The sequence below is a fragment of the Liolophura sinensis genome, chromosome 1 (genome assembly GCF_032854445.1).
Source record: "Liolophura sinensis isolate JHLJ2023 chromosome 1, CUHK_Ljap_v2, whole genome shotgun sequence".
NCBI lineage: Eukaryota > Metazoa > Mollusca > Polyplacophora > Chitonida > Chitonidae > Liolophura > Liolophura sinensis.
The window spans coordinates 72,663,697-72,691,151 of NC_088295.1; the positions used below are offsets into that span (position 1 = coordinate 72,663,697).

At 37.2% G+C, this 27,455-nt stretch overlaps 1 protein-coding gene across 6 annotated transcripts in view; it reads right to left on the reverse strand.

Moving 5' to 3' along the window:
- The window catches only part of LOC135461325 (CLIP-associating protein 1-like), a 65,455-nt gene that overhangs the window by 12,246 nt on the left and 25,754 nt on the right, over positions 1–27,455 (reverse strand). For 2 of the 6 annotated variants that reach the window (XM_064738358.1, XM_064738356.1), the window contains exons 10-32: positions 17,973–18,128; positions 17,327–17,388; positions 16,454–16,546; positions 15,925–16,070; positions 15,476–15,611; positions 15,067–15,137; positions 14,342–14,479; positions 13,924–14,136; positions 13,519–13,580; positions 12,412–12,450; positions 11,871–11,999; positions 10,873–10,971; positions 9,200–9,361; positions 8,690–8,794; positions 6,734–6,799; positions 6,407–6,474; positions 5,876–5,992; positions 4,863–4,910; positions 3,696–3,802; positions 3,006–3,069; positions 2,489–2,652; positions 2,005–2,083; positions 861–884 (exon numbers count right to left, since the gene is read on the reverse strand). In XM_064738358.1, the coding sequence (XP_064594428.1) occupies positions 861–884; positions 2,005–2,083; positions 2,489–2,652; positions 3,006–3,069; positions 3,696–3,802; positions 4,863–4,910; positions 5,876–5,992; positions 6,407–6,474; positions 6,734–6,799; positions 8,690–8,794; positions 9,200–9,361; positions 10,873–10,971; positions 11,871–11,999; positions 12,412–12,450; positions 13,519–13,580; positions 13,924–14,136; positions 14,342–14,479; positions 15,067–15,137; positions 15,476–15,611; positions 15,925–16,070; positions 16,454–16,546; positions 17,327–17,388; positions 17,973–18,128 (2,348 nt within the window). The remainder of the gene's footprint in view (positions 1–860; positions 885–2,004; positions 2,084–2,488; positions 2,653–3,005; positions 3,070–3,695; positions 3,803–4,862; positions 4,911–5,875; positions 5,993–6,406; positions 6,475–6,733; positions 6,800–8,689; positions 8,795–9,199; positions 9,362–10,872; positions 10,972–11,870; positions 12,000–12,411; positions 12,451–13,518; positions 13,581–13,923; positions 14,137–14,341; positions 14,480–15,066; positions 15,138–15,475; positions 15,612–15,924; positions 16,071–16,453; positions 16,547–17,326; positions 17,389–17,972; positions 18,129–27,455) is intronic. The other 4 variants (XM_064738359.1, XM_064738360.1, XM_064738357.1 and 1 more) reach the window with 4 other exon arrangements.

Sequence of the window (27,455 nt, forward strand, 5' to 3'; positions counted from 1 at the left end):
GTCTAATAGCAGTCTTTTACATGTCCATGTCCTCCAAATGCTGACTACGTGAACAGGTGCTTGGCATTGATAACCACAGCCTAAACTTCTGTAACTTTATATCCATGTGCAAAGAGATGTTAGCACTGTTATATCAACTACAACACTACAGTGTACTACCACATACTACACAACACTAAGAGTAAGTATCCCAGCATACTATAACCAATATTAATGTACTCAATAGGGAGTACCATGCCAAAATACAAAAACGGCATACTAAAGAATTAATATTTAGCAACCAATTTTCTTTACAAAACTTGACCAGCAACGTGACCAAACACTGAAGTCGCAAAACGTATTCCTCTTTTGAGTGCATTTTGAAACAGTATTAACTCATGCTCACGGTCGCTTCAGTAGTGTTTACTACGTCATTGAATCAGAATGCTTTTGAATTCTTCTCTGTCTCCTTTTAATTGGGATTAAATAGCTGAGGATGTTAACGCATGCCCTAGGCTTTCAGATTGGTTTATAGCGCCAATGATATCACCATCAACAGTGTTTGTGACACCATAACTGACACCACTGCAAAAAGTGTCTAAGACACCATAACTGACACCACTGTCAATAGTGACTAAGACACCACAGCTGACACCATTGCAAACAGTGCCTAAGACACCACAACTGACACCTGGTGTAAGCAGTGCAGTGGAGAAAGATGATATGAATTACCTTTAGCTACAAAAAGCCATCGACAAGTAGATTGCATAAAGATGGGGAAAAAAAGAAAGAAAACATTTACGTCAGTTAGTAGCCATGAGTAATACAGTTAAAGGGGGATAAATTATTCATAAATAGGATCTACATTTCTGTGCATGTACCTGTTTGAACATGTGGTCTGTGGCCTAAAACAAAGAGGGGACACATGGACAATGTCTGATACACATGATATACAGGCAGAATACATGCCCAGATGGGAAAATGGTAGTTACCTCACAACACCCTGACATATGTGCACATACAGAAATCACAACAGAATCCAAGAATGATTCATGAGATACAATACAAACATACAGTCGAATGTCAAAAACAAAATATGTGCTGTGTTTGTCAAAACTATACTGCTACATATTATTATTCTGTCTGTTCAACATAGAAAAGATATGATACTTCCTATTTTTACTCACCACAACATATCTGAAATACTGTCAATGTGGCATTAAGTCAAAATCACCCATTCATTTGTATTTTTAATTAATCAATGAAAGTGTATCCCCAGGTGAATAACTTGACATGCAAAAAGGCAGGAGGTAATGTGGTAACGTGATGATGAGAGGATTTGTCTTGAGCTTGTAGCATCCACACAGAAAGTTAACAAATACAGCACAAATAATTAATACAAATTTCCTGCAAAAAGAAGAACGAGATACTACTAAAACCCGCACAAATCAATATACACCTGCACATAGGAACTGTTGGGGGAAAGTTGGGTGGGGTGCATGTGCTTTCTGCCATACACAACATAATTAAGCAAACCACAAAGCAGTCTTTTCAGCATTTGGCACAGATAACAAATGCAACTAAAGCAGATGTCTTGGTGTCAAGCAGACCAAGATCTTTTATCAATAACATTATGTAAATCTACTGATACATTGTTACATAGCACTGGATCAGAGTGTATTTGTCCATGTATCTGCTATCATAAAGCAATGTTCATTAAAGACAACAAAGGCTGACATAAAGTGCCGTAAAACAGATTTACCTTTGGTCATTGGGTCGAAAAACACTTGTTTCTTGAACCAAGTTTCATGTACATATAAACTTACAAGAAGTAACAAATACAAGAAGTAACAAATACAAGAAGCTACCTTCAGACGAATGCTTTAAGATAAACCAAAGCCACATTGTAAGCCAATAGTACACTTTCGTGTTCAAACTCTAGTGTATATATTATCAGTGTGAAAATTTACCATACAGAAGCTAGACATACCATTACAGTCATTACAAATATTTGCTTGCACTTACTTTGAGATTTGGAGTTTGGGTCTGGTCAATGATAAACCGAGTTAGTATGTTGAACTGTACATCAGTTGGGAAGGAGTCCCTGAAAGGACATAAAATCAATGGCAACTATTAGCTAAACCAAAGTGATAATCAGTAACACCTCAGAATCTACAGGACTAAATCTACACGGAGAACAACACTGGGTCTTCAGGTCTTCATGAGAATTAACATTTAAACACAATGGTCACTTTAATGTTATGATGGGATTGAGGTATTTGTGCACACTGCTTACAATCCATTACTAATAAAAAAACGTGAATGATTTATCCTGATGAATTTAATCCCAAAGCTGCTATGAAAAGTCTCTGTATCCATATCCCTGAAAGATATAACACAAATGCCACAAAGCAGTCTAAAAGAATTTTATTCCAGCAAATAAACATAAACAAAACTAAGCAGCTAAGTCCTACCTGGCTGTTTCACATGTCCATGTGAGCTGACTTACCTGACAGCATCTAGGGCCTTGTTAGCTTTGGCCAGTACAGATGGTAAGATGTCAGTACCACATTTGTTGAGGAGACGAGTGAGCAGAACATACAACCAGTCCTGTAACTCCAGACGTTGAACACTGACAAACACCGCTAGTGTCTCCAGGAATAAACCTAAAACCTGTCCAACACAAGCAACAGTGCCTTTAGACAAACCAATAAAATCTTTAGTCCAGACTGAAATTAATACCGGGCTTAACTCCTCAAACAACTGGTCCCTGATGATCAGAAAATGGCCAAAATTCTGGGGCATGGCGTTAAACAACAAATAAAAAAATAATCCAGAATCTGCGTCATAATTTAACTTCAGGAACACCACTGTCTACACTAAAAGTACAATTCCAACAAAGATCTTTAACCAGGTATTTCACACAGGAAGCTGTGTCATTTAAGTCTTAAAGACACAAAATTTTAGTTTGTTGTCAGTCCTATTCTCTTGGGCTGATAAAAGAAGGAATATAACAGGTAGATTACCTTACTATGGGGGTCATGGAACATTCGAGTAAAAACTTCAGTTACTTTCTTTGTTTCTGCACGACTGGAATGGAGAAATTTTACAGCAATCTTAAGCATCATCACCCATGTCTTAACATTCAGCAAGTAAGGAATTCAAGAATAAGATAAATCTTTCCATCTGACTTGCACTGGATGCAACATGTGACTTTACTATGATCTACATTCTGTGGCAAAGAGAATGTCAGTTAAGGGTACATTTATGTCATAGATTGCTGCCCTACAAAAAATTTCACAAGTTAATTATGAAGTGACCACTCTACAAACATTGGGGTGCCACTGACTACTGTGAAACCCAATAATTAACCAGTGCTGCCAATAAAGTTCCAAATTACAGATCAATTCATCTCAATACGTAAATAACATTCAAGTGTGATATTAAAAAAAATACTGTACTTCATCTGGTGGTTGCTATGTAAAAATGTACACTCAGAAGGACATAAAGGTGTCATAATGATAATGAGTCATAATTTTCATACGAACTCTTCATTTTTTCTGATAAGAAATTAATTAAGTGGCCTTCTAAGGCAGATGAACTAGCAAAATGGGTGAAAAGTAAAATACTGAACTTTAAGTGTACAGTACACTATTAAATTTGTAATAATTACTATATGGTATGATTGGTGAGAAAGTGTATTTCAGACATCTTACGTGAGAAATCTTGTTCCTGTACTGAGGGAGTGTCTAAGGGCCAGTAACCCCTCTTTCCTGTCAGCGTAGGAACCACTCGTCAGGTTTGCCAGGATTTCACACATGTCCTGTGAATAATACAGCCAAAGCTACACGCTTTGTTCTCGCTAGCATAATGTGGACAAAACAACCATTAGGACAAGTTCACTTGCTACTGCAGAAGTGAGAATACAATGACACTTTACACAGCTTTCAATATTAACATTTACACGGTCACTTCGTTAATATCAGAGATGCTGTTACCTCATTACCCTAGCTGGTAATGGTCTGATGAGGTTATACAATAAAATATTCCTGAGATACAGGCATTACAATGTACAACCAATTCCACAAAGTCAGTATTTACTTATTTTAGCCAACCTTACAATGTGATAAAACTGTTGGGTTTGGGGATCCTAGGATGTAATCTGAATCCCCAGAACCATAGCTCAATATACCCGATATACCAAATTTTAAAATTTGATTTTACAGGGTTAAATTAAAAATTGCTTTGGGTAAAAAGCAATAAGCAGGCGACAATTGGAATCCTATCTAGCTGGGGGAAATGGATAACAACATATACTAAAAGTGTAACAAATCAGGATTTGTGCTATGGAAATGAGAAACAATGCACGTTCATGAATGACAAAACTAGATACTCTAAGCCATGTCAATGGGAAACTTGCAGTCAAGAAAGAATGATCATGAAATAAATAGGCTGTTGACAAGATGACACAAAGAAATTGATTTACAATCATGATGTAGTCGAAATGCATTTCAGTCTTTACAAACACGGATTTTACAGTAAAAAATAATGTTGATAAAATGATACTGGAGGTCCGAGTTCTGAAGTGTATGGAGTACAAAAAGCCCAAAACGTAGACAACCAATGTGCATCACAACAACCGCTGTGGAAATTCACGTACATGCCACGGTACAATCCATTTATTAGGTAAAGGGCATATAAAGTCTAAAAAATTGACCCAAAGCAAGTTCAAGGTGAACTTAAATGTGCTCTGAGTTAAAATAATGTGTCACAAAAAAAAAATATTCAGAGTGACTGGCAGGAGCTGGTAGCAAATAACAGACCAAGGAGGCATGAAATGATAAAAAGAGGACAAAAATTTGAAGACTGAAGAGTGTCAGTACCTTGGCTGGAGATGGTACGTAGTGGTACTTATCTTGGTCAGAGGACGTCTTGTATTGGCATGGGCAGAACAGGAGAGCTTGGGTTAGATCAATGCCTTTCACAGATTTTGAGCTTGTTACGATGATACTTTTCCTTTTCTTGACTAATTACAGTCAATATATCCTATTTAATCTCTCAATATATCACATTTTAGCTCTATATTTCACTGTGAGATAATGCGGCTTTAGCCTGGGATAAACATACAAGTACTCTAACAATCACTCAGAATCACCTTAACTATGAATCCGTGATTTGACAGATTAACAACCACATGGTGAGGAAAATCCATGATATAATGCACGTAAGGCAACACAAAAAATTTACAGTCATCAAAACTAACAAAATTTTGTTGCCCAACAATATCAATACATACTTCTTTTGTACATCAAGTTTACTATCCTTCATAATTTACACTTGAGCTTCACTTTAAACTATCAGTGCCTATTTCGTCTGCCTCTCCACTGACAGCTCTGAACTGCCTGACTTCTGGTACAATCTGGGGCTACTTCACAAAATGATATGGGCTCACCCGTAGTGCTGTGTCTTGATGCTGATGAACACAAAATTGGCTACGAGCGAAGACAGACTGCTTTAATTTGTCCTGCTTATCTTCATGGCTCTGCTTTTTTAAAAGTTATGACTATCAACAAATCATCTTTTCAAGATATAAGAATCATCTAGAATGGTAAAACTTTGACAAAAATTGCCTACTTCAAAAGACTTTTTTTAAGACCCTCTGATTTGATCAGCACAGGTGATAAGAAAAAATTTATGTATTTATTTACTTGATTGGTGTTTTACGTCGTACTCAAAAATATTTTATTTATATGACGATGACCAGCATTATGGTTGGAGAAAACCGGATATAGCCTGGAGAAACCCATGACTATCTGCAGGTTGCCAACAGATCTTCCCATGTAAGACAAGAAACATGAGTACTTTGTTACAAATGACCACAAAGTTTCTGACTCACCTCAGACGTTCTACTGTACGAGCTGAAAGATCTCTCCGAGCACAGACTGGACACATCACTGGCCGCATCATCAGAGTCGTAGCTTTCAAAACGACGATTTCGTGAAGAGGGACCAATCTGATACAGACATGGATGTAATGTTTTAAGATGTTAGGTAGAACTGCTACAACTGAGACTATGAAATCAGACTTTCTGCACTTGAATATGAATTTTCATGTTTTGGGACAGCAAACTGGGCCAACATTAAATGATATTTATGTAGCTTTCTATGTGTGTATATCAATGTACCTCCCAGCAACGAGACAAATTCAGGAAAAGCATCCCCAGTACTTATGCCAAGTGTGGAAATAATTTTTGAGTTGGTATTATAGAACATAATGGCAAAACAGTTACAACTCTATTTATTTGGCAGTTTTGTCCTGAACCAAACAGTTGATCCCTGACAATATTGTATATGGTGCGGGTCATTGTCCTAGTTCTACTGCCATTTCCATGCTTGTTACGCTCCCCGGATAGTTCAGTTCTACTCACTAAAGCATCAGCCACGGCCCTCTCCACGTCCTGACCAGGTATAAGTACTCTGTGTGCCACAACAGCCGCTGTCAACAAACACAACACATCAGATCTTTAGAGTGAGTAAACATCATCACCAAATGCTTTAAGTTACAGCAGTAATTTAGTGTGGAGAATGAGCGGATAATCCCAAGCGTTTTCTGCTGAAAACAATGATGTTCCACAATAGCCGTACGAAAGTGGAAAATGTGCCAAATAAATATTTATTACTTGACAGTCAATCTTCATTCATCTTTTACTGCCATATTAAACACAATAATGTAATTCATTTCGACGTAGTCAGACCTTTATGGGGTGGGACTCTTCCAGGCTGTAGTTTAGTGTTCCCACCACTCAGACGACGCTCTCTCCCTGCAAATACAATACTGACTGTTACACAGGAATACACTTCAGCGTATTCAGATGACACTATGACACATTGCATGTCTTACCACATCTGATCTCTTTCAATTTATTGGCGTCAGCACTATGAGATCTTAATAGCTTTGCTTCCTAATTTTTAGTTTTGAAAAAAATATACGCTTATTTTTCTAAAAGAGTAGGTAGCTACAGGTGATATGCTTTACAAACCAATTTCACACAATTCTTTCTACACTGTGGTACCTTACCTGTACGGAATACCTGGTCAGGCCAGAATATAAACTTTTTGTTCTGTTTTACGATTACGTCTTTATACATGTTACTGACAGAACATTTTAATACTGTATACATAGCAAGTAAAAATGAAGGCATACAGATATGTGTCATGCTAGCTCATATATGTCATGGCATTACACACCCTAAAAAGACAGAACAAATTTCAACAATTATTACCAAACTTTCACAAAACCTCCTGTAAATATCATTCCAATAGGATTTAACACAAATAATCCACAAGTAGTCTTATAACATGCTTTTGTTTCAAGCATTGTTCTGATAAATCAGCAGTTACAAAATTGATGGCATCACCTAAATACAAAAGGAAGACAAAAGTCAGATACAAATAGGTATGACAAGATACATAATCATACATGACTTACAGTGAACTAACAGGGCACAGTTTAAGATGCCATTTGATGGTAAAATGCAAATAGCAAAACACTATATTACATGTCTCTGTCTACAGCGAGATTAAGAGCGAAGTCTAAAAGGTAGCAGGGAGGTTGGTATGTAAGTATGTGTAAGACTAAAACCTCTAAGACTTAAAATCCTCGCCTACATATGTTATTTGATATGCTATAAAAATGCCTGGCCAGTAGAGAATTGTTCAGATGTTTACACACACCGTAGTACATAATCCTTGCAAACTACATTTTTATGGCAAAAAATAACACTCCATTTATACTCCATCAAACTACTCATGTACTCTTATCCTTCAATATCATCAACTGTTCACACAGTGCATAATTCTGATATTTGACCTAAACTTTGGATGTAAAAAATGCCCCTTCACACGCTCATAAAATGATTCTTTTGGTGCCTACTCTTAAGATTTTCTGATAAGAAATTAAACAAACTTCACAAGAAACTCTCAAGTTTCTATGTATATATTCATAATAAACCGGCCTGTCCACAAAGTCCTAATGTCTGGCCACACAGTCTATCTGTTATATTTTTATTTCTATAAATGCTAATTCAAAACAGCTTTGACATCACACAAATGATAGCACTCTATAAGTGAATAAATCACATAAAGACAAAAGAATAAAAAATAATAGAATATCAAAAATTTGAAAGACAGGAAGATAACTTTATAGACCTGTCACAGCTAAAATGTAATTTCTAAAGCTAAAATGTGATCAGGTATTTTTTATCATCACACTTCCTTGACCATCCTACACGACACAAAGTAACAGAGTTACATGTACATGTGGATGTGAAGAGGGCAAATAAACTGTATAAAATCTAACAGAATGACCATTATCCTTTCAGGCATGTATCTACACCTGTTTACACTAAGGGCAAATGTCCTACATGATTAGTATGAGTATACTATAGGTCTAGCTAGCAATATGTCTAGCAATATTATATATACAGGTAAGTACATGTATGAACAGTGGTCAAGACATACATAGGATAAAACAGTACATGACACAGGAATCATAATACAAGGACTTTTAGCTCAATGTACTTGTGTTATATACTGTGTTGACATTCAACTGTTCTCATGCACTATCATACAGAGTTGTAGAAGAGCCTGAGAATGTGTTAGTATGGCGTGCTCTACAGAGAAATGTGAGTAGGTGAGAGTAATGAACATACCCCATGTGCCTGTTAATCTGGAGGGGCTAGCTTCTCGACTAGCCCCCTGACTCCTGGGCAGCCCCAACCTGCTACGGGTACCCCGGGGCGTTCGCTTCTCTCTCCCTGAGGTACCCAAAGTTAACGACAATCTCCATTAGTAATCCACTGGTGAAGGGCTATACACAGATATGCGTGTATTGATATGATATTATATATATGTATATAAATGTAGGGTTAAGTAATATCGAATGGGTTACCATAGTGTGTGTGTGTATACGGTGCATTAACAATGATTACACCATTAACCCATAATTAATGATTACTGTAATTCTTCAACCTTTTTTTTTCGTATTTAAGCATAAGTTGAAGGCATTTCTTCTCTCTAAGGACAGGTAAATTTATGAAGTTCTAACTCTTAAAATGCTTGTCTTTTACTTTACAAACAGCTGAAGTTGCCTTTTTATAATGGAAAGGTTGAAGAATTAGGATAATACATGGGTGACGCATCAAACAAGTTAGAAAGCACACCTAGTGTCCCCGTGAGCCGTGAGGGGCTGGTCTCCCGACTTGTGCCCTGACTGCGGGGGATCCCGGACTTCCTGGCACTGCGAGGGGTGACAGAGTCGACACGGCCTGTTGTGTGGGTGATGTAACTGAGGCGAGAAGACGGGGAACCCGACCTGGAGCTGGCTGTAAACAGATACACAGTCAACGTGATGCAGATCTATCTAAGCCATCACCTGTCACACACAGACACCCAATCTGAGCGCACCTGTTAAGATATTTTCAAACCTTATCATCAGCTGTCAGTGTTTTTGGCCAAATCTCTCTTCTAGAATCAAAAGCCTTTGTTGAACCCAATTTCAATTTCAGGCACAGTATCTATAACTTGTTATCCACATATCATATTATCTTGACAAAAGAGAAACATCAGGTCATAACACTGACAATGTGATTAGGTTAGGCAGCACGAGATGTAGATACCTTGGACACCGTATCACATCACTTTCACAGTTTGAGGTTCACTCAGATTGGGTTTAACCATATAAACCGTACAGAACTTGTAGTGCATGTGCTGCCATTTGTGTGCAAATGTAAGTAGGAACACATCTGATTTTAAGTCATGGATGAAACAGCTTTTCCCTACTGCCTTAGTTTGTTTGTAAAAGGGTGTTATGAATTTACGCAACTAAAATGGCACTGAACTCATAAATCAGAGGAAATGCATACGATAAATTTACATGTATGTTTTTTTACTGCATATAAACACAATATTTCCAAGTACATGTATGCATTTACCTGTAGCACAAGATCGTAATGAATAACAATAAACTGAAAAGTAAAATTGCTTAACATGATGAAGTCCCTGATAAAGTGGTTAATTCTGGATCTGACTCTTTATATTATTTACAGATCGCATTGTATTCAGAATCAACGGAGCTTATCTGGGACTCAACCATCCAAGTCGGAATAAAAATAATCAGAACAAACCAACAATCAGGACATGCTTTATATGTCATGAGATACATTTATCCTATGACTACAGAGGTACAGTACTACAGTGTAATGCTTTACACAGGTACATATGGGTATTCATTAAATGTGGCTAGTTTCTCCCATTACCCAAACACCACACCAGCATCAGTGCTATACACTTCAGTCCCCATTCCCCAGGCAATACTGTGCTAGTGTTAATGTTGTCGTCAATAGTGTGACATCACTAGGGTTATATACAGGTAAATGTGTGCATAGGTGGTCCCAGGGTGGGGACATGGTGGTCATTGTACCCTGGTCCACTGACCACAACCTCAGCATGGACAGTCACAGAGGCAAAACATAGCTACTACATGTACAGTACAAAGAGTTGACATACACAAAATATGCAGAGCAAATAAAATTCACCTAAAGACAGTACATGAAACATACAGGGAAAAAGACAGCCCGGAAGAAAAAATGAAGTAGCCGAACCTAGATATCTGGCCCTACAAGACCTGATATAAACTACAGTGGAACTACAGATACTATGTTTAGATGTTTAAATACAGTGCTACAAGCAGAATGATCCTGGTGTGACAAACTTCCTTCCCCAACTCCAGGTCACCTTCACCACATGTAACCAGGCGAACATGCTGAATGGGCAGGGTTGCCTCCCCTGAACTGGGAACTCTCTCTATTGAGCATGCAGAAAGGAGAACACTTACGTTGCGACTGTGAAATGCCAATTTTTGTGCGAGGTCTCGATCTGTCTGGAGAGACCAAACTGGAAATAGTTGAAGCTGTTTTGGAGCTCTTCGGTCTCGCTGAAAGGACAATCTCTAGCTGTAGTTACCTCTCCTTGACTACAAACACACACACTGACCCCACTGACCACCTTTCTGCTATGGTTACAAATCTACAATTATATACCTACGAGTACATGTGAGATACTGAAAGTATTTCAACCCGGTTTAAATACTGTAGCATTAGAAATGACACTACAATACTGATTACTTCTTACATTTCACCATACAAAGCTGTATGCCTTTTAACACTATTTATAGGGCTTTTTAGTTTCTTTGAGCAACTACTAATGAGGTAAATTCACTGACAACCGCTCAGACATACACACCACTGGAAGCCCAATGCAATCAAACCAATGCAGTTACTTTATATCTACCGCTACAATTATATGATTCAGCAAATTAAAACTGAAGAGCATAATGTAAAAAATTATAATAATAATAATAATAAAGATGAAACAAAATCATAATAATAACCTTAAGCCACATACAGGTATGTGCATATATCCAGAATAATAATATTTCAACAAAAATATTCAAATGTATAAAACATAAATATAGGTACATGTATATCATAGAGTTGTAAGTAGACACACAAAAGCTTTCATATGACAAAAAAAAAAAAAAGGCTGGGTTTGTTGGGTAGTTTTGAATATACATGTACTACCATATGATATATATTATATATGCTAAATTACATTAGAAACTAGAGGAAGGATGTGATTTGACTTTATGATGGGAAGACAACAGCCCAAAAACCCATATACTTGTGATTATACAAATATAAACCCAGTTACAGATACTTCTTGATTGTCATGGTCTCAGTCTACCTTAGGGGCCTTAGGTGCACAAATGTGCCACTCAACACTAATGTCTATACAGGTATAGTATCTAACTGTGTGTGCGCGCCAAGTCCTTACGTAGTGAGTGGGTGGAGCCGGCCACCATATAGGCTGCCGGGGATGAGGAGAAGGTGCGTGATTTTTTAGCAGAGCCAGGGGCAAGGTCAACGGCACTGTTGGATCTGCCTAGGGAGGAGCCTTTAGAAACTGAGGAGATGGAAGAGGAGCATTAGATAGGTAAATAGGTCAAATCATTATCCAGGCTGTGGAAAGAAAAATTAAAATGGCCAAAAGGCTGATCAAAACAAAAAGCTAAACAGAAGGTTGAGATAAATTGAAACATAGGTTAGTAGAGACAAGACGTCAAAAGTTAGTCAAGGTGAAAAACGAAAGCAGAATAACTAAAATTAACGGGTAAAAAACATGAAAATAATAAGAATATGAGAATAAGACGTGCCATGTTTTAATACAGCCCTTTGTCAATCCAGAATGTCTGGGTTAATGGGTTTATGTTGTTATAATACTATGGTATTGTAAGTACGAGGGTATGTGGGTTTGCTATACAGCCCGTATCTTTGGTCTCAACCTTTAGTCAACCAGATTGTCCTTGGAAGCTTACCTTCTGATGCGAAGTATAGGTCACCTTCCACATCCATATCTGGGGGATGGGAGGATAGAAGACGAACATAACAAGGGAACAACATCCAGTAAACTGGGCAAACTGTACGACAAGAGCCTGATGCATCAGCACTTCACTCAGATATAAATACTTACAAGTATTTTGAAAAAGGAGTGTTGTAGGAAACTGTGTGGACTGAAATTTACAGCTTTCTTCACAGGTGTGGAAGAAATGTTCTCTTCTATGAATTCTACAAACGCATTTCACACAGCCTAAATATTTGCATGCTGTCATAGAAGTGATATTTTACACACTAACTAAAGCTTTAAACAATTTTATTTCTCAAAAAAAGGCCACTTATGCTTCACTTCAAAAGTCTGTTAAAACTCATCAATTTTAGACAGCTTCACATGCAAAGTTTTAGCTGCATTACTGCAGAGTGAAGTAAATACACTGAGTGAAACGCGAATGACAATGGAGTAACTTGAGTGCTGGCACCATGCCCTTACCATACTAGAAACCCAAACTTAAGTAACATAACAGGGTGCACTGTTACAAGGGTGGTTAAATGGACTTGGAAAGAAAGCCAATGTGCAGGGGTGGATTAAGCCATGATGGCGCCAACACAAAGGGAGAATGGACTAATATTGCAACTTTAAACTTGAACTGAATTAAAAAGAAATATTTACACAAATTTCATGGAAATTAAAGGGAATAATACAGAGGTGCTACCAATGCTAATACTGGGAGCTCTTGTCACTTGCAACACACAACAGATACTGTGACGTATACAAAGTAACACAACACCCAGGTAATAAAACATAGATATATATAAAAATGTACAAATGTATACTTATAATTTAAAAACAGAACTTGAGCACTACACTGAACCACTACAGCAAATAAACAGATAGATGTGATATACCAAACAAAACACTTTTACAAAAGCTATTACAGTACGAAATTTACATAGAGAGGTATGCCTGTTTTGATCGTTATATTATTCACACTTTCTAGTTTACAGCGAAATCCCTGACATCATCTCAAGATGTCAGCATGACTGCCTCTGAATTGGCCTGGGGTGAGGACCCTCGGCCAGACACATACCTGAGTCTGCCAGCTTGGAACTGGAGGTCTTTGGAATGGCAGTCCTTCTTGGAGCACCACGGCTGTAACACAAACCCAGAATTAAACTACACATGAACAAGTGGATATGTTTACACTTCACTGAATTACCAAAACCCAATTAAAAAATAAAATTTAAAAATGTTATTTTGAAACTATTTCAGGAAACATCTCCTTGATTTTTAGGAAATCGTCCTTTTCATGGCCTGATTCATCCACCTTACAGGGCCTGTAAAAGTATCACTTTTAAAGCCTTTGTGTGCTTCTGAAAGTACATTTTTACATTAAAAGCATTAAATGAAAACCACCTTATGTTTAGTAGTTACACTGTTACTAAATGAAATACCTATCAGATAACCTATTGTATACTATTAGCCAAATACTCACTCAAGGACATCATTGGCTCTATCAATACTGGCTGAACGGGAGCGGCTTCCAGACTTGGATTTGGGTAGCTTGGAGCTGTCTGTGCTGTTGAGAGAGTTATTACTTGAGGAGTTGCTCAGTTCTCCCTCCAGCATCTTCTTCTTTGCTGGATCCAGGTTATTCAACAGGGCATCCGCCTGATCCCGGAAATGGTCAGCAAAACCCCAAAATGCTCTGAAAAATAGATAAATAAGACCATTAGTAAGGATTTCATAATTAACATCTGTTTTACAGGAAATTTCAAAAACGTTATAGTATACAAATGAATCACATTATACCTGGAAATAAAACAAAAAGCAAGTAAATTCCATGAACATATATCCCCCAAAAATATGGGTTTGAAAATCTGAAAATACATGTTTTAAAATGAAATACTTACTTCCGAGCAAATGCCCTGGCATCTGAATCAGCATCACTGATTCCTCTTTTAATAGCGTCTTGGAGGAGAGCAATGTGTTTTTCCAGGAAGTGAGTAGGCCAAGTGTGTAGAATGTGATTTATGAATTCAAAACAGTATCTGTGGGTAAAAACAACATTATATAATCATCATGCTATCCATCATCTTTGTAGCAAGTACATCCAATCATTAGATGCAAGAGGAGTAACTCATTACTGGCTTCTGGTGTAGCACAAACAGAAGACTGATGCCACAAATACACTTTAGTCCTCAATACCTTCAGCAATTTATGGTAATTAATATGTACACACCCAATCAACAATGGAATATCCCTCTCATGCTAGCTTGCTCTACATATGTGCAAATCCGGAGCTCAATATCTGCAGTACTTTTTAAGATATCACCGATAACATTTTGTTTAACATTGCTTTCTCTATTATTGGACATCGACGCCGACGCTCAGGGCACAACACAAGATACGCCTGTACTATACACAGGTGAGTTAATGAATATATTCTGCTGGCATGTATAAGCTGAGAATATTAGTCAAATATATTTTGAAAGCAGTTGTCTTCCCGTACTTTATCTCCTAAAACAGAAAGCCCCCTCTTAATAGCACACCCAGGTCTTTACAATTCAAAGCATAGAAGGGATTCTGAAAATTCGGATTTACAGCCTTATAGTAAGTTTTATTTCTTTTGTCTTACCTTCGGATCACATTGGATTTGGTATTGAGATTTCCTGTGATAATAGGTATCAACCGAGAACTATGTGTATACTGAAATAAAGATGTAAGAGGCACTTATGAGCACATTAAAATAACAGCAAAACGAGAGGGCCAAAGATTAGACAATCTTAAATGCATGACATTAAACGGTTACTATGAGACTTCTGATAAATTGGTGTAGCATTTTAGTTATTTGATTAGCTACACAATAGTGCTGTGCACAGCCATATGACACAGACAGATTTTTTGGGGCACAAGACATGCTGAACACCCAATTTTGTTAAAAAAAAAAAAGGTCTTAAGTAGGTAAGTAACCAACATAAATATTTCTCAAATACTTTACTATTTAACTGAGCAGCTGGTTAAGTCAGATTTGTGCAGAGACTTACTTGGATAATAAACCTAAACGCCACTATACCAGAAGAGGCCATCACTTTGGCAGAGTTAGGAATCAGGTTTATCAGACTTGGCAATATCGTCTCTGCAAAATGGTCAAACTTGTTGCCCAACTGCTGAGCAAGGTAACTGGAAATTAAAAAGAGGATTAAAATTTCTTCTTTACTCAAATCTTTAGACAACCATCTTTTTTAAATAGATGTTACACAAGTCATTTACATGTTGATGTTAAAGGCTTAAATATGTTTGATCTCACCTTCCATAAAGCCATTTTGGCATAAGGCTATGCCAAAAGATGAATACAACAAAAGGAACAAAGCAAAAATTTCATACGAAATCTGTAAGAACCATCATGTCACCTCTATTAACCCAACCGATGTTATTAACCCGCTGAATACCAATTATGTGTTGCACACTTAATCCTTGACTGAATTGTACTCACGATATGGAGATACAGGCTTCTCGGACTACTTGAGATCGTAAATCTTTGACAGCCATCATAAATGCAGGTTCCATGGTTCTCAGTAGGTAATAGAAGTCGTCATAGTCAGCTGCTCCTTGGAGCACGAGCGACCTCACAATCTTCAACTAGAAACAAACCAATAACTATCCATTATTCTACACATCACAGATTGATTCTTGGTTTCCATTGGTCAATACACACAGTCACATGATATTCTACAACATGTGATGTACAACAATCCTGCGTTGAAGTCAAAGACTACATGTTGGAGGTAGGGGTGGAAGGAGGACAAATGGGACATCAGGAGTTGCCTAAGCATGCACTAGTTAATGGTTTAGGAAATAATGATCGCTTCTCATTCCAAATACAAGTTTTCTGTACATGTCAAGGGTGAGTAAATATTACTATCTGAAAATACATGTTGTTAAAATTCAAATGTACCATTATCTAGTGAGTACTTTCTTGGGAATACATTAAAATGCAGAATCTGAAATTGTAAAATACTTACATTGTCAATTCTTTTTTCCCAATCCACATTGGTATCTTGTAGAGTATCCTTCACTTTGTTCATTAACTCCTGCAGGTCCCTTGCAGAGAACAACTGGGAGGAGAATAGAAAACATTCCAATGTCAGCCAATAATGAAGATCTTTATGAGTGAGAAGAATGTCAAAACAGAAGCAGAGAATCTTTGAACTTTGCATTAAGATTCAGGTATATCTCTAGGCTCAGTGGTAATAATGATATTTTTAACGATGAATAACAGGAAATTTCCTCTAATTCTATGGAATTTGTTCACCAGCCTTTCATTTTGCTCTACTAGGTTCGTGAAAAATGAAGAGAAATTTACTGTGATGAACAGTAATGCATATAATTTTTCACCTACTAGTGACTTATCTGTACTACAGTTTGTATTCCATAATTCACATGATTTTTCACCTACTAGTGACTTATCTGTACTACAGTTTGTATTCCATAATTCACATGATTTTTCACCTACTAGTGACTTATCTGTACTACAGTTTGTATTCCATAATTCACATGATTTTTCACCTACTAGTGACTTATCTGTACTACAGTTTGTATTCCATAATTCACATGATTTTTCACCTACTAGTGACTTATCTGTACTACAGTTTGTATTCCATAATTCACATAATTTTTCACCTACTAGTGACTCATCTGCCCTACAGTCTCTACTCCAGTGTGATTAGTTGGTGAAAAATACCACAAAATCATAGGTGAATTATTGTACATGCTGCTAAAAAGAGGGTCCTCATCATCTCTATATTTCTAGCTGAATAACTTTACCTGTATCTTTAACAGGTTTCACTGAAGTACAACACACCTTGTCATACATCAGCAAAGTATCATTAACTCACCTGTACTTTTGGTACATCTTCAAACGATTTAATAAATAACTCTTCATCAACACCCCCAGAACCTACAAGTAATATAAGCCTGAATTTAACATGCGCGAACACATATGTGCAAATTTATACACTTACATACATGAATTACAACTACATAAAAGAACTTTCATATGTGATAAATCAAAGACAGCTTGTCCACAAGGATAAGATGCACGTTTTTTCATATGTGATAAATCAAAGACAGCTTGTCCACAAGGATAAGGTGCAGGTTTTTTCATATGTGATAATCAAAGACAGCTTGTCCACACGGATAAGGTGCAGGTTTTTTCATATGTGATAAATCAAAGACAGCTTGTCCACACGGATAAGGTGCAGGGTTTTGTGACAAACGCTTTCATGGATTGCCTCCTTAAAATCACTAATCCAGTGCCCGTTTGTGATGTCTCCATTACCTAATTTGCATATATATTTTAACACCCGACACTGCACTTCCTTGATTCCTCAGCAATTCACCTGGTAGTAATGAAGTGGATCAGAGGAGCAGTTGTGGAGAGAAATCAAACTTGCAGAGTTACCTCCCTTTATAGTAACGTCTATGATCTGGAATAATAAATGCTAACTGTATATGTATATGGAACTGACACATTACACTTACCCTGAGAGGACTGCCCTATCCTGCCTCCCAAAGGGGCACTTCTCCTGCCAGCGTTCATGCTGGGCACCCGTTTTGCCGTTGCAACACGTGTGGAAGATGCAGGTCTTGCAAAGTCTACGTCATCGTCTCCTCTGCTCACACTTCTACTGGGTTGTACTGAAAATAGGCAAAATAAATTGGAATAAAAGTTAAGTTTTCTCAAAAGGCTCTCTGCCTTAGTCATCACGATGGAATGTCAGCAAACCGCAAAAGCAGGCAAGTTGCCTGTAAAACTGTGTCTAGTTTTCTATCATGCTCTCTTAACTGTCATATCTACAGTCTGTTTCTATTTAAAACAACAACTATAAAATGTACTGTTCTTTACCAAAGTGGCCTATGGAAATTCTTATACATGTAACATGTTGTACATGTAATGACATGATTCTTCTTCCTTCTCTTCACATTCATATATACAACAATAACATGCACACCTCTACTTTTAATATGTTCTTGACAATAAAAACTGTAGGTCTTCAAAGCTCAGTATGTTCTGTCCATGAAATCATAAAAATTAAGTAGTATCATGTTATGTAATTCTCCTTCAGTACAACAATTTTAAACTGTAAACAGTATTTGTCACTACACTTGAGGCAGCTCTGAAGATCTCTTTATTATTTATATGCAGGTGAGATGTCAGGATTTCCTTCACTGATAAAAGCGATGCTTCACTCAGTTCGATATCACTTTTGTTATTATATTTTCATAATTCACACCTAGATGCCATGACATCAAAAAAAAAAAAAATGTTTTATGACGTTCCAAACCGCCCTCAGCGAATGATGCCACAGTACAAATTTAGTCACCCACAATATTCCTACATCATGCAACAAGGCATAACTGCAGACATCGTGTAAGGTGTCACACATTGTGACCAGCTAACTCACTCCACATCTTATCTTTTCATCATGTTATCTTTTCCCCCTCTCACTCGAAAAATATTTGTGGCATTCAATCTACACTGTGCAATATTCTCAATGCACTGTATATTACATCTCATATTCTTACACTATCTTCACATTCTTACACTATTTACCTTTCTTCAAATCTTTTTCAGTTTAATGATACAAAACCATGAACACTCAATAACTGATGTCCAACATCAGTTGAAAATACTAATAGCCATAAAAGATGTACAATGATATTTTTTTTATGCAGGACATCCAGAGTGATACACTGTGAAGAACAGCAGAGCATATTATCTCACAAGCAATCACATCTTGTTCCATTTCACACAATACAGCACATCTGCTAAGCTGACGCCACATATTGCTGTGTCAGTGGCATAGTTGTATGAACCTCCACTTATGCATATGGCATGTGCAAAATATTATTATTTATTGTTGTTCTCTGTCAGACCTATTTTCAATATTTAAATCACCATATACAACTTTAAAATACTTTATAGCAAGTTGTATCAACAAATGCCAAAAGAAGAGGTGATTGCCAAGGTTCTCACAGGATTCTCCACATAAAGGTAAACAGCAGATAGTATTTAAACTCCAAAAGTAAAAACAATCAACACCCAAGGTATCTAGTTGAACAACACAAACCTGTACAATACACTCCTATATTCACACATATCATAGACTCGCTGACACCATACTGATAAAATTCATGTCCACCAAACTGCCATCTACCAAGTCCCAGCACGCTAGTGTCATCTGATATACAACGCACTACTGACAAACCCATAGAACAGTTAATTCTGTGCATGTAGCATTATTTCTGTATATACATTAATTAATGCTACCATATACACAATGTTGTTCTACCAGTCAATCTGACACAGTTTATGTATATTGGTTTTTTTTTTTGGTTTTTTTTACAATGTAACCAGCTTCAGAAGAGTAGCGGTAACTACACTATAAACTTCTAATACTTAAACACAAGCCAGTTATGCAAGAAGTCTGTGGATGGTGTGTTTATTCCCTATAAAGGCTCCCTGAGGAAAGCCCATGGACATATCTCATAATCTGTCAGTAGGTCAGGATTACATATGGAGACCATCAGCCGTAGACAGCTGGGGGTAACATTTATTGTGCAATGAAGTGCTGCAGACTGTGGAGCCTTCCATCTGTAAAATCTGATAATATATCAGGAGGCCTACAGTCCTCATGCTGGCCCACTCCCCCATATGGCTGGCTAGGATTGTATAGCAGCTGCATCTCCCTACCCAGACTGGCTGAACATCAGTGTGCCAGAGGGGCTAAAAATACCAAGTTGGTACAGCCAAACACTGCTCAGAAGAAGTGAATGGAAATGGTGTATACACTGAGTACCATGTCACAGTCACAGGATCAACATGATGATTCTGACGTTAACAGTTCAGCACCCCTACTGTAACATTCTTACACAATCTATAGAACTTTGGCCACCATCCAGTGATGTTACCATGCGCACATAGTTCAGGAAATATTTCTTCTTTTCTTGTTACATTTATAAGGTTTATGCTAACTGCCTTAGAAACTGTGTGTAAGGCTTTCAGTGGAGCATAGCATACTGTCTGCATACATACAGCATTCCTAAATAGTAAACTTAGAACACATGTACATGTTTACCGTATCAATTCAAATTCTCTATACCATTAACAAAATACAAATCACACAAAGTCCGAGTCAAGGTATAGTTTAAATGTAGCAATATGGTTAAAAGCTCTTAACTTATAATGCAGACATAATAATCAATATACAAGTACATGTAATATGCTACCTGAAAGAATGAACCGCACAATATATCATCAACATAATGGTCAATTTACATCTTAAATGTATTTCTCACCATTACTGCATGAAAACTACATCAGGCAATCATTCTTGGACATTCAAACAACTTTGTTTATGAGTCAATACAGATCTTCAAATTCCCTCCAGACAACGACCAAATTGTCGTGATGTTTTGGGATGCAAAAACAACCCTAAGTTGTATACGACTAGCACCACTTAACTTGTGTTAATCAAACCTTTCTTCCAACCCCACCTATCTGACCATGAAGTTAATTTGAAACCAAACCCACTTAACCTGAACTATTTGGCAATTTCCCAAATCAAAACGTGTGGGCTATAAACAGCACCAACAGATCAAAGGGTACCTGTTCAGGTATATATAGCACACCAATATAAACCTCCAGCTTTCTCTACTTTGCAGATCACCTGCTGTATTGAGTTCTAACATACATTAATTACTGATACATGTATTTAATTAACCAGCTGACGGTCATTAACATTTTGACACCTTATTATCACACATACGACAGTCATTAAATAAATACCATTATGTTAATAAAGTCCTCATGAAACCAAGCAAACCAGCAAAAATACAACTCAGTCCTTATTGCCTTCATCAAACTGAACACCTTGAAGAGGAAAGTTGACAAATGTCTTCTAATCTTATAATCTTCTCCTTAGCTTCACCTGCACAGGTGTATAATGTAGTTTTCTATCTGGTGAGGACATTACAATGCAACACCAATTTTATTTGTGTTTTACAGGTGAGTTGACACTAAAAATTCAAAAACGTAATAAAAATAATACAGCAAATCCACCGTTTTATGTTGTCTGATCTTGAATTTTTTAAGAATTTCCTGTTTTTCAAAACTTTTCAATAACCTAAATGCGCGTATGTCTTCAACAGGGAAAATTTCTGGGACACTTCATACTTTCCATAACTTTAATGATTTTCAAGTTTTACTTTTATGCCCTCCGACGACCACAAAACAACAAATTTACTTTATGTGGCCTAAAAGTACACCTGTTCAGTAAATTACACACACACCTGAATATGTAAACAGTCAACTGGTCTGACATTTAACTAATCCTCAAACGTAAGGAGCTTGTAGTAAATGTCAGTTACCTGGTTTGAATCTTACTTTTGTTTATTGTTAGTGTCAGTTTCAGCCAAATGTGGCCCCAAATCTCTTTAAAATAACACATACATACATGTATGCATCAGCTACTGAGGTCACACTCCTTTACGCTAAATTAAACCACAAAAATAAAAGTCGAATGAAGACAATTCCATGTTTTGCTTTCAGGGTTTTGTACAATGCACACACAATAACATGTACATGTACCTTTAAAGGCATCTATTTATAACCTTTAAAACAAAGTGGTTAATGAGTGTATACACTTTAGTTATCAGTCTCAGTGATATTCAGTGTAACTGGTACATTATAAACCTACGTGTTTCATTATAACTCTGATGTATTCATAGACTTGTTTTGGTATCACTGCATGTTTTAATGCATGGTCAAATAAGTATGATTTGTTCTCGCTGACAGGACTAATCAATCACTACACAAGATAACAATCATGTCACAGCTATATTTACAACAGGAACACGACAGAAACTCTACCACACAGAACTACCGAGTCAGTAAAAACGATATTATTTTAAATATGATTTGAGGTCACTGTTTCCATGTCTAGCTCTTCATTTATCTCTACCAGTAAATCTTTTCCAGGACACACATTTTTGTTGTCATGTCTTAGTCAGCAATGTCTAACTCTATCAAAGTACCCAGAGAGTAAAATACAGCACATGTAAACGGTCAAACTTGGTACGTGTTTATAATTTGTATCCATTAGACAGCCAGTGAAGGTCCACACTAAAACTTGGTAAATTACATACCAAGCATGGTTATACCGAAACCTGAGAGCAAGCTGCAAATATCCCTACTTCCAGATAAACTTCCACCCTTTAAACACTGGTATGCTTAATCACAAGAAATTCTTTTACAGAGAGTTCACACTGGGAACCCATGTAAACATCTAGACCAAGGTGCATGTTTCAACATTAACACTGATTCTGCGTCAGTCCCACAATAATTCTTTCACATATTTGGGGTAACGCCTCAATAATATTATTTTGTGGAAATATCCTTACATCTCAGTTGGGATAGTAAACTTCAGGGTTGCTCAGAGAGTACAATCATATCAGTCTATTCAAAGGAAGTTTCTTAATACTGACCAAAATAATTACTGTGATAACATTAAGAAGGTTGAGGAGGTACAACATTTTAAAGAGGAATGGAGCATTTAGGTCATGCCTTCAGGAACTAAGGAAAGTGAAGAAAAACAAGATCATTTGATGCGCATCTGCAGCCTACCTGCACCCTTCATAGAAGTAGAGCGGAACAGAGATTTGAACCTCTCTGTAATCTTTTCCTTTGTTGTAGCCATTTTCCTTCCAGAGCAACAAACTGGACAGAGACTGAAGGTTCAGTCACCAGTTGCCCAAAGCCCCATTTCAGCAGGAGGCTACAGTAGATGTGTCTACAGGGGTTTGCCCATGCTACAGCTGGACTGATACATGCTGGCAGATGTTCTTAGTACAGACCTCAATCCACAGCCTTCATACAACATACCAAGGCTGGCTTGGACAGTTACAAAAACCCAGGCATCTATTCTGGTCCTACAGTGGATGAGTAAGAAGCTGTGCGCCTTCTCCCTTACTGCTGGTATGGCCATAACCATAAGGCTCACAGATACCCCCATTAGTAGGGCACCCAACCTAGCATGTAGTACTCTGACTGTCCCTGGTGGTGGGGGGGCAGGGAAAAAGAGGCCTGTCATGAAAATGAGAGGGTGGTCAACCAAACCATTCAGTAAATGTGTAAGTAATTCAACTGAGGAGGACTAAAAGGGATGGGTTTCATAAGTAAAAGGGTATGAAATATGAAATACATGAAATACATTTTTAAATTCTATGAAGAAATTTATACACTCCCTTCTCTGCCTTCTAAGACAAATATCTTCAAAACAAAATGATCAGATAAACCTAGGCCTAGTGAACATTAGCTACTGTTTCAAATTTACATGTAGAAAGTTTATAAAAACATGGATTTGTCTGGTGTTTTACACAGTATTCAAAAATTAAAATGCTGAAGAACCCCACCATCGACATGTAAGTGCATTAATGATAAAAATGAACATTTGTGGTTTACACCCTGAGGCAATATTGCTGAATAACAAAAAGCACAATTCTATTTTTTTCAGTAATAACAGTATCAACCTAAGGGTATCAACCTGGGGTAACAGAAATGCAAATTTTCACATTAATATACATGTAAAATGCAATGACTCGTAATGTCAAAGACAGTTGACATCATACCTGAGCCATGGGCTACTTGACATAACCCACACTTAATCCACTCAGTCACCAAGGTAAAATGACTACAAAATCAAGAAAAAAATATGACTCGTATGCATCACTGTAAGTCATTTAGGCACTGCCTATCAACTGTTACCGTATGTAATGTACACCTCTCTAATGCATGAGAAAAAAATAAATTTGTGAACCATGTATTCCTTTAAGAAAAATAGCCCAAGAAGGCCAAATCAACCATTTTAATTTTACAGATTTTAACAAAGAACCTGAGTAATAAATAGCTACCAACAGTTCTCTTCTATGGAATGAACAGTCTAAGTAATACATTGCAACAGGTATGATAAGTGTGATTTCATCATGAGTGTTTAGTTATGTGGGAAATGGTACATTTATGGTCACAGGTCTAACATGTATACGTACATATATATGTCAAATGTGATTCATTATTTTCAATAAAACTGGTTTATTTCTTGGTGATGTATTTACAGCAAAAAAATGTGATTCCGACTGGAAAGGAAACCCACCTCTAATGACCAGATAATGATTTTGTCATTCACAAAACATGCACTTCACATTCCCAAGTGTCATAAATTATATCTAAGAATTTAAGCCTGAAGACAAAATTGTCTGCTTGTAACACGAAGTTGACATTTAATACACATAAATTATAAAGGATCACTGCTAAATTTACATTTTCACTGAAGAAGTTATGATTAAAAACAAAGCACCACCAAATAAAATGATATCAAGTTAAACAAGTTAGATTCCCACAAAAAATAACCCTTCACACCTTGAATTTATTAAGAACTGTAATATAGCTTATGGAGCAAGTAATCCCCTGCAGTGCACAGCAAATATCATTATGAGGGCTTCCATTATGCACCGACAAGCACGTACAAACATGTGGAAGCTAACTGTTGTGTGTCAGATAACTGGAGGCTCTCCAGGGTTAATGATGCCTTATATTACAACCATGCATCTCTATTCTATAACCTATCAAACACAAACATCAAAGCCAGCCATCAAAGGAGCAGAGAATGTTAACATAAGACTGGTATTTTACAATACATGGAAGGTGTCTGGTCAGAAAAAGCTTGAGTAAATACTTGTAGTGATCAAGTAGGTCAGGAGGTTGCCCTGAACTGACAGGTGTAGAGCCAAGCTAACTGCACCTCAATTCACATTCCATACTTCACATTACAGTACAGGTACACTATCTGTTGCTATAAAACAATATGCCAGTGTCTGCGCGGGTGGTTACCACCTGACTAAAACCAGCCACACACCTTAAGTTCACACACTGGTATTTAAGGCTTCACCCCTAGAGATCTGTGTTACTAGTAATGCTGTGGGACAAATGCCTCGGGTTGTAAAGCCAGCTCCCTGGGTTGTGTCAGGTCGTATAATACAGCTGTTTAAGCATGTCTCACAATACAGCGCCGACCACATGGCAGACAAATCCATCAATTCTACTGTAAGAGTTCATCATTACTGCTACTGGATGTGAGCCATCGTTTCCTGAGGCATTACCATTATCTTAAGAGAACATGTTGCATGAGTCCAGCTCACACCTGTGGGGAGAAGAGATCAAAGGATTACAGGTGTGCGTGTTGACCCAGAGAAAGCCATAATACCTGTCCAAACCGCAGAGCAAACTTTGCCAGGAGACCCCCCCAGTTAAGAGGTCTCCTTCTGACCGACCCGTTGAAAGTAACAGAGAGGCTGGGGACCTGATGAGTTACAACTAGCCATATGGGTGGCCACAGCCTAATTCATCCTGTCAATGTAATGAATTTATCTCTACGTATGACCATCACTTGAACAGAAGGGTAAATCATTAACGTTCAATCATTAACGTTCAATCATTCACGAATCTTGTTTGAGTCTTTCTCAGAAATCACTGAAGACGTGGTTCTAGGCATTCAAACCATGCAAAATACATGTAAGTTGGACTGGGAAGTAAAAACTGTGGCAAGTTTCACAAAACTTTGGAACAATTATGTTCCACTATCTTATATTTTAAGATCAAAAAGATCACTATCAAATTTAGGGTTTATTATAACAGACGTTACTGCAATGTCATGCTTAACAATGTAACATTTACATTAGCTATTTCAAATGGTTAACTAAAACAACAAGGCATTGGTAAACACTCCCTTGCTGGTTGTTTGCCACAAAATGTAGTACACTTGGTGGACATGAAATACAACGCTAATTCTTCAACATTTTCAACCACCACTGTAACCAATATTTTGAAGCATTATCAGAGAACTATTCGGTGTAGAGAAATAATCTTCACAGTTTTATGAAGCCTGAATCTTTGGTGACACAAACAAATCATTTTTAGCATCATTTTCACAGTAATGCATAAATTCCATTGAAAAATGTGCTTTGGCGGTTGAAAAGGTTGAGACCTTAAACTTGGGGAGAAGCAACAAATCTCACTCTCAACCTGAAATGCTAACTGGCAAATTAGAATTAGATGTCTATGTGTAAAACTTTACTCCTCCTTAAGGAACATGTGATTCCTATACATGCACATAATCTATACAATGTACACGTATGATATCCCATCTTTTACATGTTGGATGAGTTACTCTGATTTATTTATTTATTTATTTATTTGACTGGTGTTTTACGCCGTACTCAAGAATATTTCATTTAGACGACGGCGGGGAACCAGCTTTGAGAATAACTGAGTCAGTAGATTCTTAACATGAATGAACTGGTATAGTCTGTTATAAAGATAGTTCATACACATCAAATATGCTGAATTCACAAAATTCCCCTACCTGGACATTATGTATTAAGTTTACACAAAATGGGACATTGATTGGGCCAGTAGATTACCATACAAATTTACCCTGACAAAACAGGATTCTATGTGCATGTACCCTCTAACCCACTATGATGGTGAGTGGATAAATTTAATGTTTTAATTAAACAAAATGCAAAAAAAAAAAAAAAAAAACCCAACAAAAACGAAACCAATGAATTAAAAAACTTAAGTCTCGAAAAAGCTTTAGCCAACATGAAATTCGTAATCATTAACTATTCTCAGCATGAAGATAAAGCAGACATGAGCCTCATCTATCCAACAAGAGAGGAATGCGTGGACAGATTTAGCTCGCTCCAGAACCAAAGCCTGATATGGACGTTTCATAATCAGCAGTCTTGTCTATCACTGACTATGCATGTTAACTTAAAGACAGGTACAAGATAAGCCCACAGACAGACAGGTCAGCACATGTCTGTGTCACTAGGGCAAGAGCTTGTCTGGTGCCCAGGGGGTGATCAGTCTGACAGAGGTTTGATCTTGACCCTGATCACTATTCACTT